Source organism: Euprymna scolopes, chromosome 26, assembly GCF_053919585.1.
Source record: "Euprymna scolopes isolate OS-2025 chromosome 26, ASM5391958v1, whole genome shotgun sequence".
Lineage (NCBI taxonomy): Eukaryota > Metazoa > Mollusca > Cephalopoda > Sepiida > Sepiolidae > Euprymna > Euprymna scolopes.
In genome coordinates, this window is record NC_136507.1 from 72,926,809 (window position 1) to 72,946,102 (window position 19,294).

Genomic DNA, 19,294 nt, shown 5'->3' on the forward strand with positions numbered 1-19,294 from the left:
GATGTTTTCCATTTCACATCGGATAGTTTCATGATAAAGAGACATAACTCTTGTATTCATAATACTGGAAATTCGAAAGTAAAACGAACACTACAATCATTTAATCGTGCTTGGTTGACCAAATATAAGTTTTAGCAAAATGGGTGAGAGTGCCTTGAAATCGCACATAGCTAGCACTAAACACAATATGAACAAAAACTGTAAATAGTTGACTAGTTTTGTTGCGTGTTAGAATTTCATGTAAATAACTGCATGGCCTTAAAACTACTTCATGAAAAGGTTGAATAAAAAGGATTTTTCTTGTTGTCAGTTAAGTCTTTTGAGTACTCTTGCATAATTTGACCTGGATCCTCGTGATTTCACGTCAAGCCCAGATCAGGCGAGACCGGCAATCATCGGTGACAGCTGAGCGGCGTAACAGACGCAAGCTAAGGAAAAAAAGCAAAACAAAATGTAAAAAAAGTTGAAAATGTTCAAATAATAACAAGAAATCTACCTTTAAAATAACAAATATGTTTATTTAATTTATTGTATTTTTTTTTTTTTATAATTATCAAGAAGTTTTTTGTTTTTTTTTAATTTATCTGCAAAAAAGATTGATTACCGGTATAACTGTTAGGTGTGAGTACAATTTTTTGTTTCATTTTATTTATTTATTTATTTATTTTTTTTTTTTTGCATAATATTTATCAGCAACAAGTTTTTTTTTGTTTTTTTTTTTTTTTTCTTATTTTAATTTATCTGCAAAAAAAAAGGTTGTTTACCCATATAATTGTTAGGTGTAAGTAACAATTTTTTGTTTAATTATTAGTATTATTTATTTATTTATTTTTTTTTTTTAATAAAAAATATTGATTTTTTTTTTTTTCCTTTTTTTTTATAAACGGTTTTTATTTGCTGGCGGAAGAACTTTCTGGAGAGGAGGATATTTCCTTAGGAATCTTTTGCTTCGTACGGCTGTTGATCGGCCATCAGCAGCAAAGAGAGAGGTGATGGGGCAGAGGAAATGGGAGGAAGCTCCCCAACCGGGTAGCTTTCGGCAATATGATTTATGATGGAGACAAAACGATCGTTTCCAAATTTTTGTCTCATAAATTCTAGTAAATATGTATTCAGAAGCTCCCGGTTTGTCCCACATTCTTGTTTCGCTTCCTTCCACATCCTCTCGACGTGGTTCGTTGTTGCCTTCGTCGTAGGGTCTACAAAGTGAATACTATGATTCACAGTGAGATGTTGGAACCCTTCTCCTCCAACTTTGTTATAGGCCTTCCAACAGTCGGAAGCAACTGTTGTACCTGGCAGAATATATTTTTTTATTATTGGAAGGAGGGTTTCGGCATTTCGATTTGGGACGGTGACCAAAAAACCCTCCTTGTCGGTGATATCATAGCCACCGAAGACTCAGAGCGGTTTGAGGATTCTCCCAATGTTATATTTCCTCCGGTTGAATAAGGATTGTTCTATTTCTACAGTGTTCCCTAGGCCTGCCGGGGATTCCTCAGGAAATACTCCTGACAAATTTCCCTCAGTGTGTACGTGTGTTCGAATATAACACCGTGTACGTGTGTTCGAATATAACACCGCATTCTCTCTTAATATTTTTTAGTGTCACCATTTCGAAGACCCATAAATAGATGATTTTCACTATAGTTGCAATATCCAAATTGGGACGTGCAAAAAACGATCCTGTGGGCAATGACACCCACTGTCTACGCTGACCACTGGTACACCGCCAGGAGAAGCCATCTTTTACGCAATTTCTTTTTTTTTTAGTAAACATGTATGATTACGTTAATTTTATTTTTATTTCGGACTATTAGTCTCATCTTTATTAGTTGTTGTTTTTGGATCTTTTTATTGGTTCACAACGTTTCGGCCAACTTCCTCTGGCCTTCGTCAGGTGGTAACCGCGACGGATAGGAACTTCGAATCTCCTAACTGCATTCTCAATAAACCAATAAAAAGATCCAAAAACAACAACTAATAAAGATGAGACTAATAGTCCGAAATAAAAATAAAATTAACATATAATGCTCATCTCCAAAAATGAATTCCAATTAAGGAATAATATATATATATATATATGTATGATTACATTTGTTGCATCTCATTCTTTGAAAAGCAATTTCTTTTCCTGACAAAAGGAAATTGTCTACATCCACGTTTCCATTTGTTTTTCAATCATGCACAGATTTATTTCCATGGCTGTCATTTTTTTCAGTAGTTACTTTCTTCCAATTCGATTGTCGTCTGCTTACAGTTACAAACTAAAGTCTGATTAGCGTTTCAACATTTGAATAATGCTCGGTGGATGCTGATGATTGCTGGTCTCGCCTGATCCGGGCTTGACGGGAAATCACGAGGATCCGGATTAAATTATGCAAGAGTACCGTTTTTTGGTTTATAATATCATTGTTTATATATCAAATCTTGTTTTTAAAGCTTGAATTTTGTCTGGCGAAATCCTTGAAAATCTTTGAAAATCTGTACGAACCCTGTATTAACCTCAACTCTAACTGTAATTTTCTAAAATGCAATGTGAAAAATGTTTGAAAAAAAATACTACATTAAAAAATTGTAATTTGATGTAGAAGAATTATGTGGAAAAATCTTCCCATTTTAATTGTAGGCAGTGAACAGTTTCGAAAGATGAGCAGTATCAAACCGGTTGTTATCAGTGGTCCATCAGGTGTTGGAAAGGGCACCTTATTGGAAGAACTTCTCAAAGAATTCCCCAAATCTTTTGCTTTCAGTGTTTCACGTAAGTATTTTTGTGTGCAGCTTTAAAAAAAAGATTTAAGAAAATAATTAATTTTCTAAAAGAAAGATTGATTAAATGAAGTAGTTTTTATGCGGTTGATTCTTGTCAGCAAGTTTTGTTCTTCATTCCTTCCCTATTGGGCCTTTTGAAGAGCTTATGTTTTGGCTAGCCGATTTGGAGCCCAGGAGATTGAGTGCTGGTAGTAGGGTTCCTTTCAGGCTTGATTTGTCTTGAAGTGATTCTACCTTCCTCTCCCCTTTAATATGGTTAGTTTTTTACTACATTGTGGTTTCATGTCTTCTCTAGAGCAACTTCTATAAAAAATATTTTTCACATTTTTATTACAAGATTGTTTTTTTTTTCTTTGTAAATAATTTCTTTATAAATTTTTGGATGATCACATATCATTCAAATTTAAAGCTTTCACGAATAAGTTTTTCTTTTACATAGATACACATAAAAAAGGAAAACCCTCCACTCTATAATAAAGACCAATTTGTACTTGTGTGTGTGTGTGTGTATGTATATATATATATATATATTATTCAATTTAGGTAAATAAAATTACCATAAGTCACTACAGTAAATTTACTGTTTCAGTCTTAAGCTATCATCCGGCAACAAGAAACCTCTGGTCTTATTCGAGACCAGCCAGAAAAATGGAAACCGAATATAAAATAGAAAGAAGTCATTAAATTAAATGACTGACCACAAATAAGAAAAGAAGTCTTTTTTCACCTGACGACGTCTTAAAACTGAAACAGTAAACTTATTGTAGTGACTTATGGTAATTTTGTTTACCTAAATTGAATAAAATATCTTATTCTCTTTAATTGAGGGCTATTAACAACCTCATTGGAATTTAATGGTTTTTACTTTTGGATATTTTAAACCTGGAATATAACTATATATATATATATATATATATATATATAAACTACTTCATTTACTCACATAAATTTAATATACGAAAGTATAGATTTATGAGTAAACTTTAAGTATTTACTTCAAAAGTGCTCAATACGTAGGTAGAGCTAGTTAGTAATTTATAAAATATATATGGCGATTAAGCTACACTGAATATTCTGCGTTTCATCCACTTATAGGATTCGTCAGGCTTATGCTTTATGTTTTAGAGCTAGGTTAGTGGTTTAGGTAAAAAAAAAGAAAAAAGGAGGGAAAAGATCTACCTAAACCACTAACCTAGCTCCAAAACAGATCCTTTGTTCGATAAAATGCATGCCCATTGGCTGATAGGAGGGAGCGCGGTGGATACTAGAAAGCTGATTGGCTAACTAGAAATCCTCAACATATATAAAAACAAGAAGCAACCACAGAATTCGCGCATAAGCCTGACGAATCCTATAAGTGGATGAAACGCAGAATATTCAGTGTAGCTTAATCCCCATATATATTTTATAAATTACTATATATATATAATATATATATATATATATAGTCATCCACATATAGTACTGTTTAGCTGTTTTACAGCTCATCAGTGTAGTGTTAAAGATTTTTTGTAGAATTAGTTTCAAGTGATAGGGTAAGTCTGAGGTAGTTGCTTACTTGCTATTTCCTTGTTTGGCTTCATCCAAAAACTGTTGCACTTGCATGGCAGAATAGAAGTACATAAATATATATATATATATATATATATATAATATACTAGCAGAAGTACCCGTCGTTGACTGGGTTCAGAAACAGCCTACAGAAAATGGACTGTGATTGATGAAAGTATGATAGGTTATGAAAAGGAGGGGGCTGTAAAGAGATAGGTTTTGATACTCAAAAATTTTACCCTAAGCAAAATATGATGAAAGTAAAGATAATTTTTGCGAAAATATATTTTTTATATCAACTTTGTTTCCATTCGTAGCCAAGAGTGACCAACAAAATTTTTTTTAATTCATGAACTGGTTTAAAAAAATCAAAATGGCAGCGACTTTGAAATGGAGAGCCCCGTTTTCAATTTGAAGGAGGGGCACCTGAGCATTCTGTGTTAATAATTTAAGAGTTCCGTCAACGTAAGGAATATTTATAAACATATTTTAATTTTTTCCGTTATTTTGTGCTTGAGGAATATTTGATTATGGCATGTGTAGTTTATATAAAATACATTTAAGTAGTTATCACCTCAAATTTTGTTTTAATTTCGGTTTGTTGAAATTATTTCAAGTAAAGAGCATTAAAAACTATTTCAAAACAAAAAAAAAACATGAACTGAACTTTTATTGACTATGGTAACATTTATTTCTTGTATATTTATTTTTTCAGGTAGTTGTTTGTTGGCTTTTCTGCTAAACACTCTTACTAAATAATATCGACGAAATATCGAAAAATAAAGAAACAAAAACAGTTTTGAAAAATAATGAAGCTTTACTTACTTTAGTAAAATAATCCGAAACAGCAAAATGGGATATTAAAAAAGTAAACACGTAATCACTTTCGTTTTTTAAAGCAAAGAATCAATATCAATATGAATAAGAAGAAAATGGTGCCCTTTTCAAGCAGAACAGCTTCGTTTCTGTTTTACAGTATTGAACGGTGTAGTATTGCGTCATCGGATTCAGGGTTGTACTATTGTAATGTAAAGAACACGCAGAAAAGGTTGTAATCAACTGAATTCCTTCTAGTAAACTGACAAAAAAAAGCTTAAACAGATATATAAATAAAAATAAAAAGATTATGTAAATGTTTTTAAAAAGACACGTAATCACGCAAGCAGGATTTTTTCCTTCTTTTGACAGGATAAGAAGTAACGTTCTTATTTTTTATTTATCGATTTGTCTATTTTTGAAAGAGTGCCACGTGCAAGTGTAGAAGGAAAAAACAGTTATGCAAAATTTGTGTTGAGAATTGTCTAAAGTTCCGACTTTTTTTTTGGCTTTCACTTTAATGAGAATGTGAATTTATGAGGTGAATTTATTCGACACAATATGATTCAACTAAAAAAAATAAATAAAAGCTAACGTGAATTAAGATTAAAGTTAAGGTGTTATTGTGGACCCTCACCCCTTTTAAAAATCCTTGTTAAACTTTGTGATATATTTACATTCTATGGAGGTCAGGCGCGAATGAACACCCCATAATTTTATACCATATTTCTTTAAACTGAAACATAATTATCAAAGTATACTTACGCAAATAGATACGAAAAGTCTTTGTTAAAGTTTGTGCCATATTTCCATGGAGTACAGGCACGAACGCAGACCCCACAATTTTATTATACCATCCCTATTTAAGTTGAAACATACTTATCAAAGTATTCTTATGTACATCTATATCAAAAACCCTTGTAAACGTTTTTTTTTTTTTTTTTTCATTTTTTATTTCCATACCTTGTGGGCCAGGCACGAACGCAGACCCCACAATTTTTATGAACCACCGTTCTGCCAGATCAAACATACCCATTCCTGATCCTCAATATATGAGTGAGGTCCGCAACAATTGTTTTTTATATACTTGTTTTATTTGCTATTTTCATTTTTCCAATTATTGAAATAAGTTTAATGTGTTTTGGACAATTTTTTGCATCCTCATTGGAAATTTTGTGGAAAAAGTAGTTTTGGGAAAGCCATTCCAAGAATAATGTTCTTATGAAGTGAAATATATCTTTAAATTGTTATTTCTTCTAACTCTAGTGTCACCTTTTAGTTTGTTCGAAGTCAGATCGGGTTCATTGAAGGGACATTAGAGTTGTAGGTACGTCGATGGTGTTTATTTAAAAGATCTTTTATCATTCCTCTTGTGGAGGTATGTGTGTATGTGTTTTTTGTGGTTACTTTGTTTCATAAGTGTGTGTGTATGCGTGAATGTTTTTTGTAGAGTGCGTTTTTGAGTTATCTGCGAAATATTTGGATATACACGTCGATGCCAAACATTCAGACTCTCGTCTATTCCATCCGAGAGATCTTTTTAAGATTCCTTAATCCTCACATTCTGTGAGCGATATCTCTGACAAAGGAGGAAAAATTTCTGTTTTAAAATCTATCCATCTAAGACTTATTGTTGGCATTGAAGCAGTCGCAAACAATATTTCGGATGTTTTTGATCGACTGAACAAACACAGCACACATGTTGGACACCACTTTCTCATTGCTAAATGTCCGTGCAAAATGGTGAATACACTGTCTCCTGATATCTTCAACTCCTCGGCTATCTCCGACATTTTCAGTTTACAATCGGCACAAAATAAATTTGTGGACTTGTTTTCCGAGACAACTATCAAATTTGGGTGATCTGAACATTCAACATCATTTGTGTCTGTACGACCGAGTTTAAAGTCAATATACAACATCTTAACTATTGTTTCTAATGGAGCAAATCTAGAATAAAACTTACGAAGCCATTGCTTTGCTTGAATAGTATTTTTTCCATCAGAAAGCATTGCTTTGCTTGAATAGTATTTTTTCCATCAGAAAGCATTGCTTTGCTTGAATAGTATTTTTTCCATCAGAAAGCATTGCTTTGCTTGAATAGTATTTTTTCCATCAGAAAGCATTGCTTTGCTTGAATAGTATTTTTTCCATCAGAAAGCATTGCTTTGCTTGAATAGTATTTTTTCCATCAGAAAGCATTGCTTTGCTTGAATAGTATTTTTTCCATCAGAAAGCATTGCTTTGCTTGAATAGTATTTTTTCCATCAGAAAGCAATGCTTTGACACAAGAAATTAAGATTTTTCTATTGTTTTGCAAATTTGCAACAGTAGCTTTACTTAAATAATTGTAATTGGTCTCTAATTTTTATGTGTGATTTAAAGGTTAGTACTGTATAAAAATCATAATTTTTTTTTTTTTAATTGTGGTGCCAGCTGTATGTCAGGCCTGGGACTTATTGAGTGGTGTGTTAATATGTTTAGATAAATAGCAAGTAGCAATACACATGAAAAAATTGAAATAGCTTGAAATATTTCAATATTGGTATGCATAGAAAGAGCTTGATGAGCTAAGAAAGAATCTTTTTAAATTTTTAAAATCTGATTAAAATTAAGGAAGTTATGGCTATTTTTGTGCCTCACACGTTTGGATATTTTTCCCTCTTTAAGACCATATGCGTTTCGTCACATTTTTTACACTACTTTTTCAGTAAAAATGTCATATCTTTGTTAAAACACAAGACTAAGAAATGAAATTTACGATATAAGTGTATTTTTGTACAAGGAATCAGAATATGCAACTGAAAATCTCCCAAAGTTTATGGTTTCCAAATAATCTGCAATAAATGTGCATAAATATGCAGCAATTCCTTAAAAATGCCATGTATCCATAAACAGAAAAGAAGTTGGAGAACTCAAAGTTAAATTGTAATGTGCTTTATGTACAAAAAACTTAAATCTAAACATAAGACCATTTAAAAATGAATATATTGCAATATTTCTTTGGTATTATTGTAGATTAACACCTTCTGTTTAAACCCACCCAACTCCTTCTGACCACCCCTCCAAAATGTGATTCTACCTTTTTAGGAAATTATGTATAAAATGCCATGAAAAACTTTAATGAAAGATAAACAAATTATTTTAGAATTGAATGTAAAATAATTTCCTATTACAGGTCATTCTAGCATTTTAGGGCAGTTAACTGTTTTTTTTTTCTATGGGAAAATATGCATGCTTTTTTTTTTTTTTTAAGATGATTATGTGTAGTTCTAAGAGGGTTTGTATTACTATACACATAGATTCGAAAAAGTTGTCAAAAAACAAATATATAACAAATAAATGTTATCAAATGCAAGTTACTTTTCTACCTAACTGGATAATTTTTTAGTGTTTTTATTTAATTTAACATGTTTATTCAGCTTGAAAACAGTGTTTACTGATGTTTTGGAAAATTTAAAATGGTGCCCGCGCCCGACTCTCTTGAAATGGTAAGTTTGGGGAAAAGAGTTAAAAATAAAAAAGTAGACAAAATACTGCTAGAAACTCGCTCAATATGTTCCCGTGACATAGGCTGACATATATTCGGTGAGTTTTTAACAGTATTTTGTATAGTTGTTTTTTTTTATTTTTAACTCCTTTTCTCAAACTTACCGTGTCAAAGAGAGTTGGGCCGGTAAACACTGTACGTTTTTCGAGCTGAATAAACATGTTACATTAAATAAAAACACTAGGAAATTATCCAGTTAGGTAGAAAAGTAACTTATCTTACCTTTGATAACATTTATTTGTTATATATTTGTTTTTTGACAACTTTTTCGAATCTATGCATAAACGAGATTTTGATACTTATTTTGATTTTGAAAAAAAACATTTGTGGCTGTTCGCAGTAAAACATTGTTTTAATTCGCTGTTCAAAACTAATTTAAAGAATAAAAGTGCATGCAAGCTATATATCTACAAAAGTTTATTTTGTTTTTTTAACCATGTTTTTAAATTTGACGAGAAATGTGAGAAATTGCAACAGATTCATAATGCCGAATTGGTTGGGATTGTTGTTATTATACATTCTGAAAACCGAATAGTTCTAAACTAATGTTATTCTGATAATAAAATAGCTTTAATTAAACATAATAGCATTTATATTCATATTTTCATAATTCGTTCTTCAATAAAAATTAAAGAATGCGTGTTGTTTACACTGTGCTATTGCTGATTCTACAGGCTGGAGCTGCTGCTGCTGCTCCTGCTGCTTCTAGTAATACTAACTTCATTTGACCAAATTCGAGAAATAGAAACAATTTTTTTTTCGGGTAGGTCCTTTTAAATTATCAATTACCACGGTCCTACTCAACATAAAATAATACTTTTAATTGATAAAGATAGTAAAACGATTGATTTACTTACTACTGGGTGTCCGAAGAATTTTTTTTTCAAAATGTTCAATACTCGTCATATTAAAGTCTTATTTTTAACACGACAAAAAAAGAAATGGTCAAAAATATTTCGGACACTTGACAGTATTAAGATTAACACCTCTTCTGATTGGTTTCCAAATTTCATGACGAAATTCTTCATACAACCACGGTACGGACCTTTAGAAAACAGGGGTGGGGGGTCATTACAAAACCTTACCGAAAACGCCATTTTATGACGTTCACATTTTTATCACTTTATTTGCTTAAAACTCTTAAAATATATAATGTACATTCATATTTATTAATTCATTTGAAAGTATATTCATTTCCGAACAAAACAGTAGTAATTTGAAGACTTGAAGTGCTTTGGTTTAAAAAATATGGCTATTTTAGTAGAACTACCTTGAAATCTGTGATTATCCAAAGCGTTTTTTCGTCCGTGTGTATTACTATAGCAAGAAGTATGATTTTAATACAAATGCACATTGGTCTTTATGATAGAGATAGATAATATTTCATGAATATATATGTATAGACTTCTCAAACAATACATTTGAATATACAAAGTAATCGTAAGAAAGATGAGAAATTTGTCAAATTTATTTTTACAAAAGAATAATTTATGTTTTCAAAGACTAATACAGTAATACCTTGAGATAGAAATTTAATTCTGCTGACGTATTTAAAAATATTGTATGTCAAAATAATTATTCCTATTTGAATTAAAAGGAACAGAATTAATCCATTCCAAGGGTAAAAAAATTATACCCAAAACAAGTTGAAATTATGCTCAAATTACACTCAACAATCACAAAAGAAAGATAAATATAATGACACAGAAATTCATATGTAATAATAAATGTTAATAAAAAAAATAGGTGTAATCACCACCTAGGCGAGTGTTAGCATAACAGGATGCATGCAAGGAGGAGGGAGGAAGAGAAGTAAGACTACCATACATACATACATACATACATACATACATACACACACACACGATATGGTAACTAAAAAGGGGCAAGATTATACACCATTCAATGAACTTACTAAATGCTTAATATTTAAGTCTTAATGTAACAGAAAAGGATGAATAAAAAAAAGAAAGAATAAAATTGTAACCAACTTACCCTGGAAAAAAGGATGAGTGAGCTAGGAGGAGGCAGGAAGAGGGGTCTAAGACAGCATAGCCTAGCCTATGATACACATGCGCACACACACAAAAGCACTTATTTTCTTTGCTTTGCATTTTGTATTTTTTTATTTTATATTTTTTATTCCTGCTTTTTTTTTTTTTACAAGGTGGTCACAACTTATCAAGGCCCGAAAGCCACTCAGGGATAAGTTATTGCATGTACAGTACGTTAATGTTGAGATTTAATAAAGTGTCTACTTAAGGGGGCGGTTCATCAGGAATTAGTTTACGTTGGACTTGAAGACATCCAGGTTGTAGTCAGGTGGGAAACAGGCAGACGGAACAGAATTTCACAGACACGCCGTTCTAAGAAAGAAGCTTTGTTCATGGAATCTAAGTTTTGATTTAGGCACAGATAGGGAGTGGGGAAAATTTTTGACAGTGGTTTCAGCTAGACTGGTGTTCTTCGTGAAAGATTGGTGAGAGGGGACCAGAGATTGGAGCTCAGACGAGCACCTGCCATGGAAATAACGATAAAAAAAAAGATAGGCTCGCAACGTCTCTTCTGTGGGAGAGAGGTTGCAGGGAAGAGAAAAGGACATCCCCCACTAAGCCATGAAGTCTATTTTGTACTCTGTCAAGGCAGGATAGGCTGTTTTTAGCAGCTCCTGCCGAGATATGGCAACAGTATTCCATCCTTGGATGTACTTGGCTTTTATATATAGAGAGAATTGCATCAGTAGTGAGATATCTTCTGGAGCGATAGAAGGATCTCACCATCTTTCCAGCGACCTTGGCAACAGACTTGATGTATGTGTTCCATTTCAGATCAGGAGTAAAGGTCAAGCCCAGAAGCTTGTCAAAACATGGAGCTTCTCCTAGACGAGAGCCGTCCATTTCAATTGATGCCAGATAGGGATCAGAGCATTGATTATGTAAGGATAGGAACTTGGTTTTAGATGCATTAAAAGTAACCAGCCACGTCTTCCCCCACTGTACCACGCACTCGAGATTAGAGGAGAGAGAATCAGAGAGAACTTTGTCATTTACAGCCTTCGATGTGTTGCCGTAGATAGTCGTGTCGTCAGCATAGATGTCAACGAATGATTTAAGTATGTGTTTAGGGAGATCATTGATGTAGATCAGGAAGAGAGTTGAGCCCAGGATGGACCCCTGATGGACTCCAGCATTAATATTGCGGGCCTCTGATTTTTGTCCATCGACCACTACTCTTATGAGCCTATCAGAGAGAAATGATTGAGAAAACATTTCCAGTTATACTGTAGCTGGAAGTCTTGTGAAGTAGGCCTTTATGCCATACCTTGTCGAAGGCCTTTGATATGTCAAGAGCAATTGCCCTAGAAAGGAAGCCTTTGTCAAGAGATTCGCTAATCCTATGAGATATAACCGTTAGCACATCTGCGGTAGATCTTGTAGAACGGAAACCATATTGCGTCTCACTAAGAAGGTTATTCCTGCTGAGGTGGTTGACTACTTCTCACTCACAGGTGCTCAAATATAATAAAGAGAAATAATTAGTCTTTTTCCGATAAGATAAATTTGTCTGTGTTTCGTGATGTTAGCAAATCATATTTTAGACTATTTTACTTTGTTTTCATTTCAGTAAAGAATTAAAATATCGTTAAAAAAAAAAAAAGTACTGAAATTTTTAACCATTTCTTACTGGTTTTAAAACAGCAGTAAATAAAATTACATAGAAGCATTTGTTTTATTCCTAGGAAAATCATCGGGTTAATTGCTTTACTAAACTCTATATTCACATATTAATCACTGTTGAAGTAAACACTGAAAATATACGCCTGCAATATATTGAGTATACACCCGCCATTAAAAATGCTGAAAGGAAAAAAAAAAATTTTTGCCAGTGTTTTATCCATTATAAAATTTGGTGCTTGTTAAGATAGTCGAAGAATCAATTTTTTTAAATGTGGTTTCAAACAAAAACAATAGTACTTATGTTGAAAATAATATATTAAAAAATTATGGAGACTTATAGAGTAGAAAATTATGTTTAGTTAAAAGTAATTTTTATTGGGAGGGGGGGGGGATTGCATTTATCCTAGATTTAAACCCCTTGAAGATTGCAAATACAGGGGACATACTTATTTCCCTTTTTGCTACTGTAATGGCTGATGTACTGTTTCATACCATGCTGATAGGATAGACATTTTATTTACTAGTTGTTCTGCTTGATGGATTTTTGTAATTTTTGGATACATTTCTATTTATTGATATGACAATTAAGTAAATAATGTTTTTGCTTAAAACCACAAATTAAAAAATAAATAAAATTAATCTGTCGACTGTATCTTAAACACCTGAATTTTTATATAGCATTTTTTTTTTTTTTTTTCTTTAGAACTGCAGTTTTAGACTTTTTTTTCTGCTTTTAATTTCACTGATTATTAATACAAACACTGGCGAAGCATATTTTTTTTAACATGGTTTATAACATTTATAAAGAATGATTACAAGAGATTTGTTATTTTTATTTTTCTGTGATTTATTACTGCAATAATTCGAACTGAATGACCTTAATTTATTATAGACACAACAAGAAAACCTCGAGATGGAGAAGAAAATGGCAAACGTAAGTAAACCATGCAATTTTTATTCTTGCATTTTCTTTTAACTAAACAAGCAGATAACTGAGTTTTTTTTTTGGGGGGGGGGGTTCTTAATTGAACCGGTTCCCTGATTATCTTGAGTGTTCACGGGATAGAAATTCTGAATGTTTTTGTTTTTTTTTACAATCCTGAATATTTGTGATCTTTCATTGTAACTAAATTTACTAGGATGGAACGCTTCCTCTGCCAATAATATCCATTTTTCTATGAGTCTTGAAAACTTAATTCTTTGTAGTTAAATAGAATAATAATTTTAAGTCTCTCTGTGGTTTATTCAATGCTTATCCAGTTTTTACTCAATATCAAAAAAATTATAATTGCATGAAAACTTTTGCGTACATACCTCCTGAGTTAAAAAAAAAATAAAAAAAAAGTTGTACACCAAAATTTATGCAAGTTGATCCAGTATTTTTGTTTGTAAAAAAATAAATACCCATGTAAATTTTGGTATCGATTTTTAACGTGGAGAGAGGGCTGAAAGGGACTTTATTGACTCTTAGTTTTAGTTATGTCCCTTTGGCATTAATCTTAAAAGTAAAAAAAAATGGCCAGTGGGAGAATTAAATAATCTTTTTTTTCTTTTTTTTTTTTTTTCACAACAAAAATACTGGATGAATTCGTAATTTTTTGTGTACCGTCTTTTTTAACAAAACACCTAAGTATATAATAAAGTTTTTCTGCTATTTTGTTTCTTTTCTTTTTATGAGCAGTTTTAAAATATTGAGGTGAAACTAGATAAGCAGCAGTTCATGTTTATTTCTATATAGAAGACACGAAATAATTCTTTTTAGCATTTGTGATTTGTTTAGTTATTATTTTATAAAGTATAAAATATTTTTTCCACTAATTTTCTAAATTGAAACTAAGATAGTTTGCAAATATAGAGACAGACATATAACCTTTTATATGTTGGATTTTCTTTTTTTTTTTACTAATTTTCTAAATAAGCAGTAAGAAAAATAACTTTTTTTTTCTATTGAATGCAAATGATTACAAAACTAATGCTATGAAAAATCTTAAATCTAAATGGATAAACGCAAAAGATTTTTCTATCTAACCTAACTATATTAATATCAAAATAGATTGTGCTTATTTAATTCTATGATATGGAATACTGTAAACTACGAACACCCATAAACAGCTTCTTGCACGCACACACACACACACACACACACACATATATATATACATATATATGATGAATGAATGACAAGTCTATATTCCAAATTTCATGATGTTGACTATCTTACAATTTATTCCTTTAATTCAGTTGACATTCACAATTCTTGACAGTATCTGTTTCGTAGCACAAAATCAATCACTTAATTATATCAATCGGTGAATCTATTTTGCCCTTAACTCATCAAAAGAAATAGCAACAATCAATCCGTCAAAAGGAAATAAGATGCATTTGGACATGATTAAAAAGTATGAAAATAGGAAGAAAGCTGCAAATACCTTATATTTTTCTTTATTATACCATATATATATATATATATAAGAGAGTAAATTATGAAAATATGTATGGCAAACATTAGTTAAATTAATTACAAAGTAAATAAAGAAAAACATACCTCTGTTCATTAAATAATTTTGTGGAAGGTATTGATGATGACAAAAATCAATTAATGATGTAACATTTTCTCACAGGATATTTTACATCTATGCATGAAAAGAGAAAGACAGTTGCATTTATAGAAAAGCAGTCAATAAATAGGGAGTTTACCCAATTGAAGATACGTCATTGCTTAACGATCAAAGGGAAACAACTCCAAGCTGCCTACATACTTGAAAAATAAGGGTCAAAGAGAAACAACTCTTCAGTATTTAAAAATCCACCAACATTGATATTTTCAGTATACGTTTCATCCCCATAAGGAGATGAAATGCTGAAGACTATAGCTAAATTGTCATAAATATATTTTTTTACATAGGAATCACCCCTTATCAAGGCCCAGAGATTACTCGAGGATTAGGGTTAATGAGTATACAGTAGTCAAGGACATAATATTGTAGTAATCATTAGTAGTGGATGCTTAGTAAATTGGATTACTTAAGAGGACGATTCATCAAGAATTTGTTTATGTTGAACTTGAAGACTACCAAATTATAGTCAGCTGGAAAGCAGACAAACAGAAGAGTTCCACAGGCATGCAGAAACTTTGTTCATGGAATCTACGTTTAGGGTTGGGCACAGATAAATAGTAAGGCAAATTATTGATAGTAGTTTCAGTTAGACAAGTGTTTTTGTGAAGGTTTGACAAGGGGGAACCATAGATTGAAGCTCAGTCGAGCACTTGCCATGAAAATAATAAAGCGGTGACAGGCTCACAACGCCTCTTCTGTGGGGAAAAAGGTTGGAGGGAAGAGAAAAGCGCATCCTTCACAAGTCTACAAAGTCTATTTTAACTCTATCAAGGCAGGATAGGCTGTTTTTAGCAGCTCCTGCCCAGATGTAGCAGCAGTACTCCATCCTTGGACGTACTTGGCTTTTATATAGATAGAGAATTGCATCAGTAGTGAGATATCTTCTGGAGTGGTAGAAGGATCCCACCATTTTCCCTGAGTCCTTGGCAACAGATTTGATATACGTGTTCCATTTCAGATCAGGAGTAAAGGTCAAACCCAGAAGCTTGTCAAAACATGAAGCCTCCCCAAGACGAGAGCCATCCATTTCAATTGATGCCAGATGGGGATCAGAGCATTGATGATGTAAAGATAGGAGCTTGGTTTTAGATGCATTAAAAGTAACGAGCCACCTCTTTCCCGATTCTACCATGTACTGAAGGTCAGAGGAGAGAGAATCAGAACTTGGTCATTTATGGCCTTTGATGTGTTGCTATAGATGAGTGTCAACATAAATGTCTATGAATGATCTTAGGATGTGATTTGGAAGATCATTGATGTAGATCGAGAGAGGTGGGCCTAGGATGGACCCCTTAGGGACTGCAACATTAATACTGTGAGCTTCTGATTTCTGCCCATCACTCACTACTCTTCTGAACCCATATTTTCATAACTTACTACTTAGCTCTACTCACATATTGAGCACTGTTGAAGTAAATACTAAAAAGCGATACATAAAGTATATCTCCTTATAAAATTTTATGTGAATATAAGAAATTATATATAATGGCCTGGCAAGGCCACAGGGGAGACAACCAAGCAAAAAAAAAAAAAAAAAAAACCATAACAAAATTCATTTCAAAGCAGCAAAACTGAAGCTGGCTTGCCAGAACACTATATATATACAAATGTAGGCATATTTTTATTGATTTGAAAATATAGGTTCTTTTTTACAAATTGTCATAAAATTTTAACCATAGAATAGTATTATAATCTTCAGAAAGCCTGCAAATTTTCATGTATGTATATATATGTGTGTATATATATATATATATATATATATATATATATATATATATATACCACCATTTTTGGCAATTTTATAAGTTCCAAATCTCAGCAACTATTGATCAGAATTTAACAAATGAAGGCTTGTAGGAAAGGTAATGACTTATGTAGTGGGCTGTGTCCTCAAGGTCGCACATTAAGGGGGTCATCCATCATCTAGAGCCTATTTTGGGCACTTTTTTGCAACCATAAAATGTTTCAATCATAGTCATTTGTTTTCCTAGTTTTGCGTATGAATTACAAAATATCTGATATTTTCCCAAAACCTCTGGCCTTGATAGAGGGGAGACTAAAACTTGCTTCTATGGTTTCAAATGATCTGAAATAACAGCAGGGGGAAACTTGATTACAAATAATTCTAACACAGTACCCTCTAACTGCCGTTGAAGCCTCCCCCCACCTCAAAAAAAATTAAAGTATGGTTGCTGTTGTTGCTGCCCAACCTTTAACCTCCAAATGTTACGAATGGCTTTCAAAGTAGACACTCCCAACTCCTCATAAGAATGGCTATCGGAATGTCAAAAATGGGTGGAGAGAGGTGGTGTAGTAAGGATATTGAGCCACCCCCAGCCGTTAAAAACATAAACAATACAAAATAGCAGTGAGGGCAGGGGGAAGGAAGAAAATTAGACATGGTAGGCACCCCTAGTTGAATGTTTGGGGGGGGGCATATAACTGTTGAAGCTGTGGTAATGTTGACTTGTTACTTACAGGCCTCTGCAACTAAGAATAGTTTGTCGCAAAGGATTATTAAAAAACAAATTTAAGAAAGGAAACCTGGAATCCTATCAGAATGAAATGAAACTTATTAATTACTGCAATCGTTGGTGTCAATCATTTCATGTATCTACGAAAAAAAAAAAAAAAATGTAAATAAAAACAAAGAAAATGAAAACACAAAAAACAATTGAAGGGTTTTTTTTTGTTTCATTTCGATGATATAAAAGAGACAAACAAAAAAAAAACCCAAATAAAACTGTTTGAATTCACTAATAAGAAAAAAGGAGGAAAATGGAGAAAAAAAAAACACTGAATATTAACTGTATTTAGCGCAAGCCGTGAATAAGGAAACACAGTCAAACATTTATAAATAATGCCCCCCCCCTAAGAAATTTTGATTATATTGTGTTACGTTGTTTGGGATGCTTTTTAGTTTGTTAAAAGATAATTGTTATGTCTGTATCGGAAAGTGCGGACAATAAATGTTTTTAAATAATAGGATTATTCTCAAGAAGAATACTAAGCAATAACCAATCAGAGTGGAGGGAACATGTATGGGAAGATGTTAGTATTTTTTGTTTAGAGGAATGGAAGGTAAATGCTATGTTTATGAGTTCACCGGTCAGTTACGTAGGGTGGGGTCTCAGTTTAAGTACCCTGTGAGCAAAAAAAAAAAAAAATATGTAATGTAGTAGAGGAACAATGGAAGGACTTAATGAATAGGGGGAAAAATGGGAATTACATCCTCTGTAGGTGTTTACTATGAGGATGATGTTGCTCCTAGGATTAAATATAGGGTTTTATCGTGATGCATTAAAGTGTCTAAAATGTTCTATAGTTACATAAGATATTGGCTAATAGTGTAGACATAATTTGTATGTGCCATATGTTGTTGTAAACCTGCAATATTTTGATGCGACGTTTTTATTATATACAAGAAGATATGTTATATCTCCCCTCTTTGGTTTTCATACATAAAGTAAATTTCACAGTGTATACGGATTATTTGATACTGGAGATATTCATAATCGTATCCTATTTCCAAAAGAGAGGAAATATAACATGAGAGGTTTTGGGGAAAAATATATATATATATATATATATATAATATGATATAATATATATGGCGATTAAGCTACACAGAATATTCCGTGTTTCATCCATGCTAGGCTTAAGCCTGATGAATCCTAGCATGGATGAAATGCAGAATATTCTGTGTAGCTTAATCGCCATAGTTATTTTATAACTTACTACCTAGCTCTACCTACGTATTGAGCACTGTTAAAGTAAATACTTCAAGTTTATGCATAAATTTATACTTTCGTATATTAATTTGTGGTTAAATGAAGTAGTTATATATATATATATATATATATATAATGAATAAACCATCTATGGTAGCACATCTAAGACAGTAAACGACCAAGTTCTCTCCGATTCTCTCTCCTCTGATCTTGATCACGTTGTACAATGGGGAAAGGAGTGGCTGGTTACTTTTAATGCATCTAAAACCAAGCTTCTATCTTTACATCATCAACGCTCTGATGCCCATCTGGCATCAATTAAAATGAATGGCTCTCGTCTTGGGGAGGCCTCAAGTTTTGACATGCCTCTGGGCTTGACCTTTACTCCTGATCTTAAATGGAATACGTACATAAAATCTGTTGCCAAGGCCACTGGAAAAATGGTCGGATCCTTCTTTCGATCCAGTAGATATCTCACTGCTGATGCAATTCTCTATCTATATAAGAGCCAGATACGTCCAAGGATGGAATACTGTTGCCACATATGGGCAGGAGCTGCTAGAAAAGACTTGTCATGCC

At 32.4% G+C, this 19,294-nt stretch overlaps 1 protein-coding gene across 7 annotated transcripts in view; it reads left to right on the forward strand.

The window, feature by feature from the left end:
- The window catches only part of LOC145248180 (guanylate kinase-like), a 90,229-nt gene that overhangs the window by 46,858 nt on the left and 24,077 nt on the right, over positions 1 to 19,294 (forward strand). For all 7 annotated transcript variants that reach the window (XM_080110033.1, XM_080110030.1, XM_080110028.1 and 4 more), the window contains exons 2-3: positions 2,630 to 2,761; positions 13,259 to 13,300. In XM_080110033.1, the coding sequence (XP_079966159.1) occupies positions 2,650 to 2,761; positions 13,259 to 13,300 (154 nt within the window). In that variant the 5' untranslated portion in view covers positions 2,630 to 2,649. The remainder of the gene's footprint in view (positions 1 to 2,629; positions 2,762 to 13,258; positions 13,301 to 19,294) is intronic.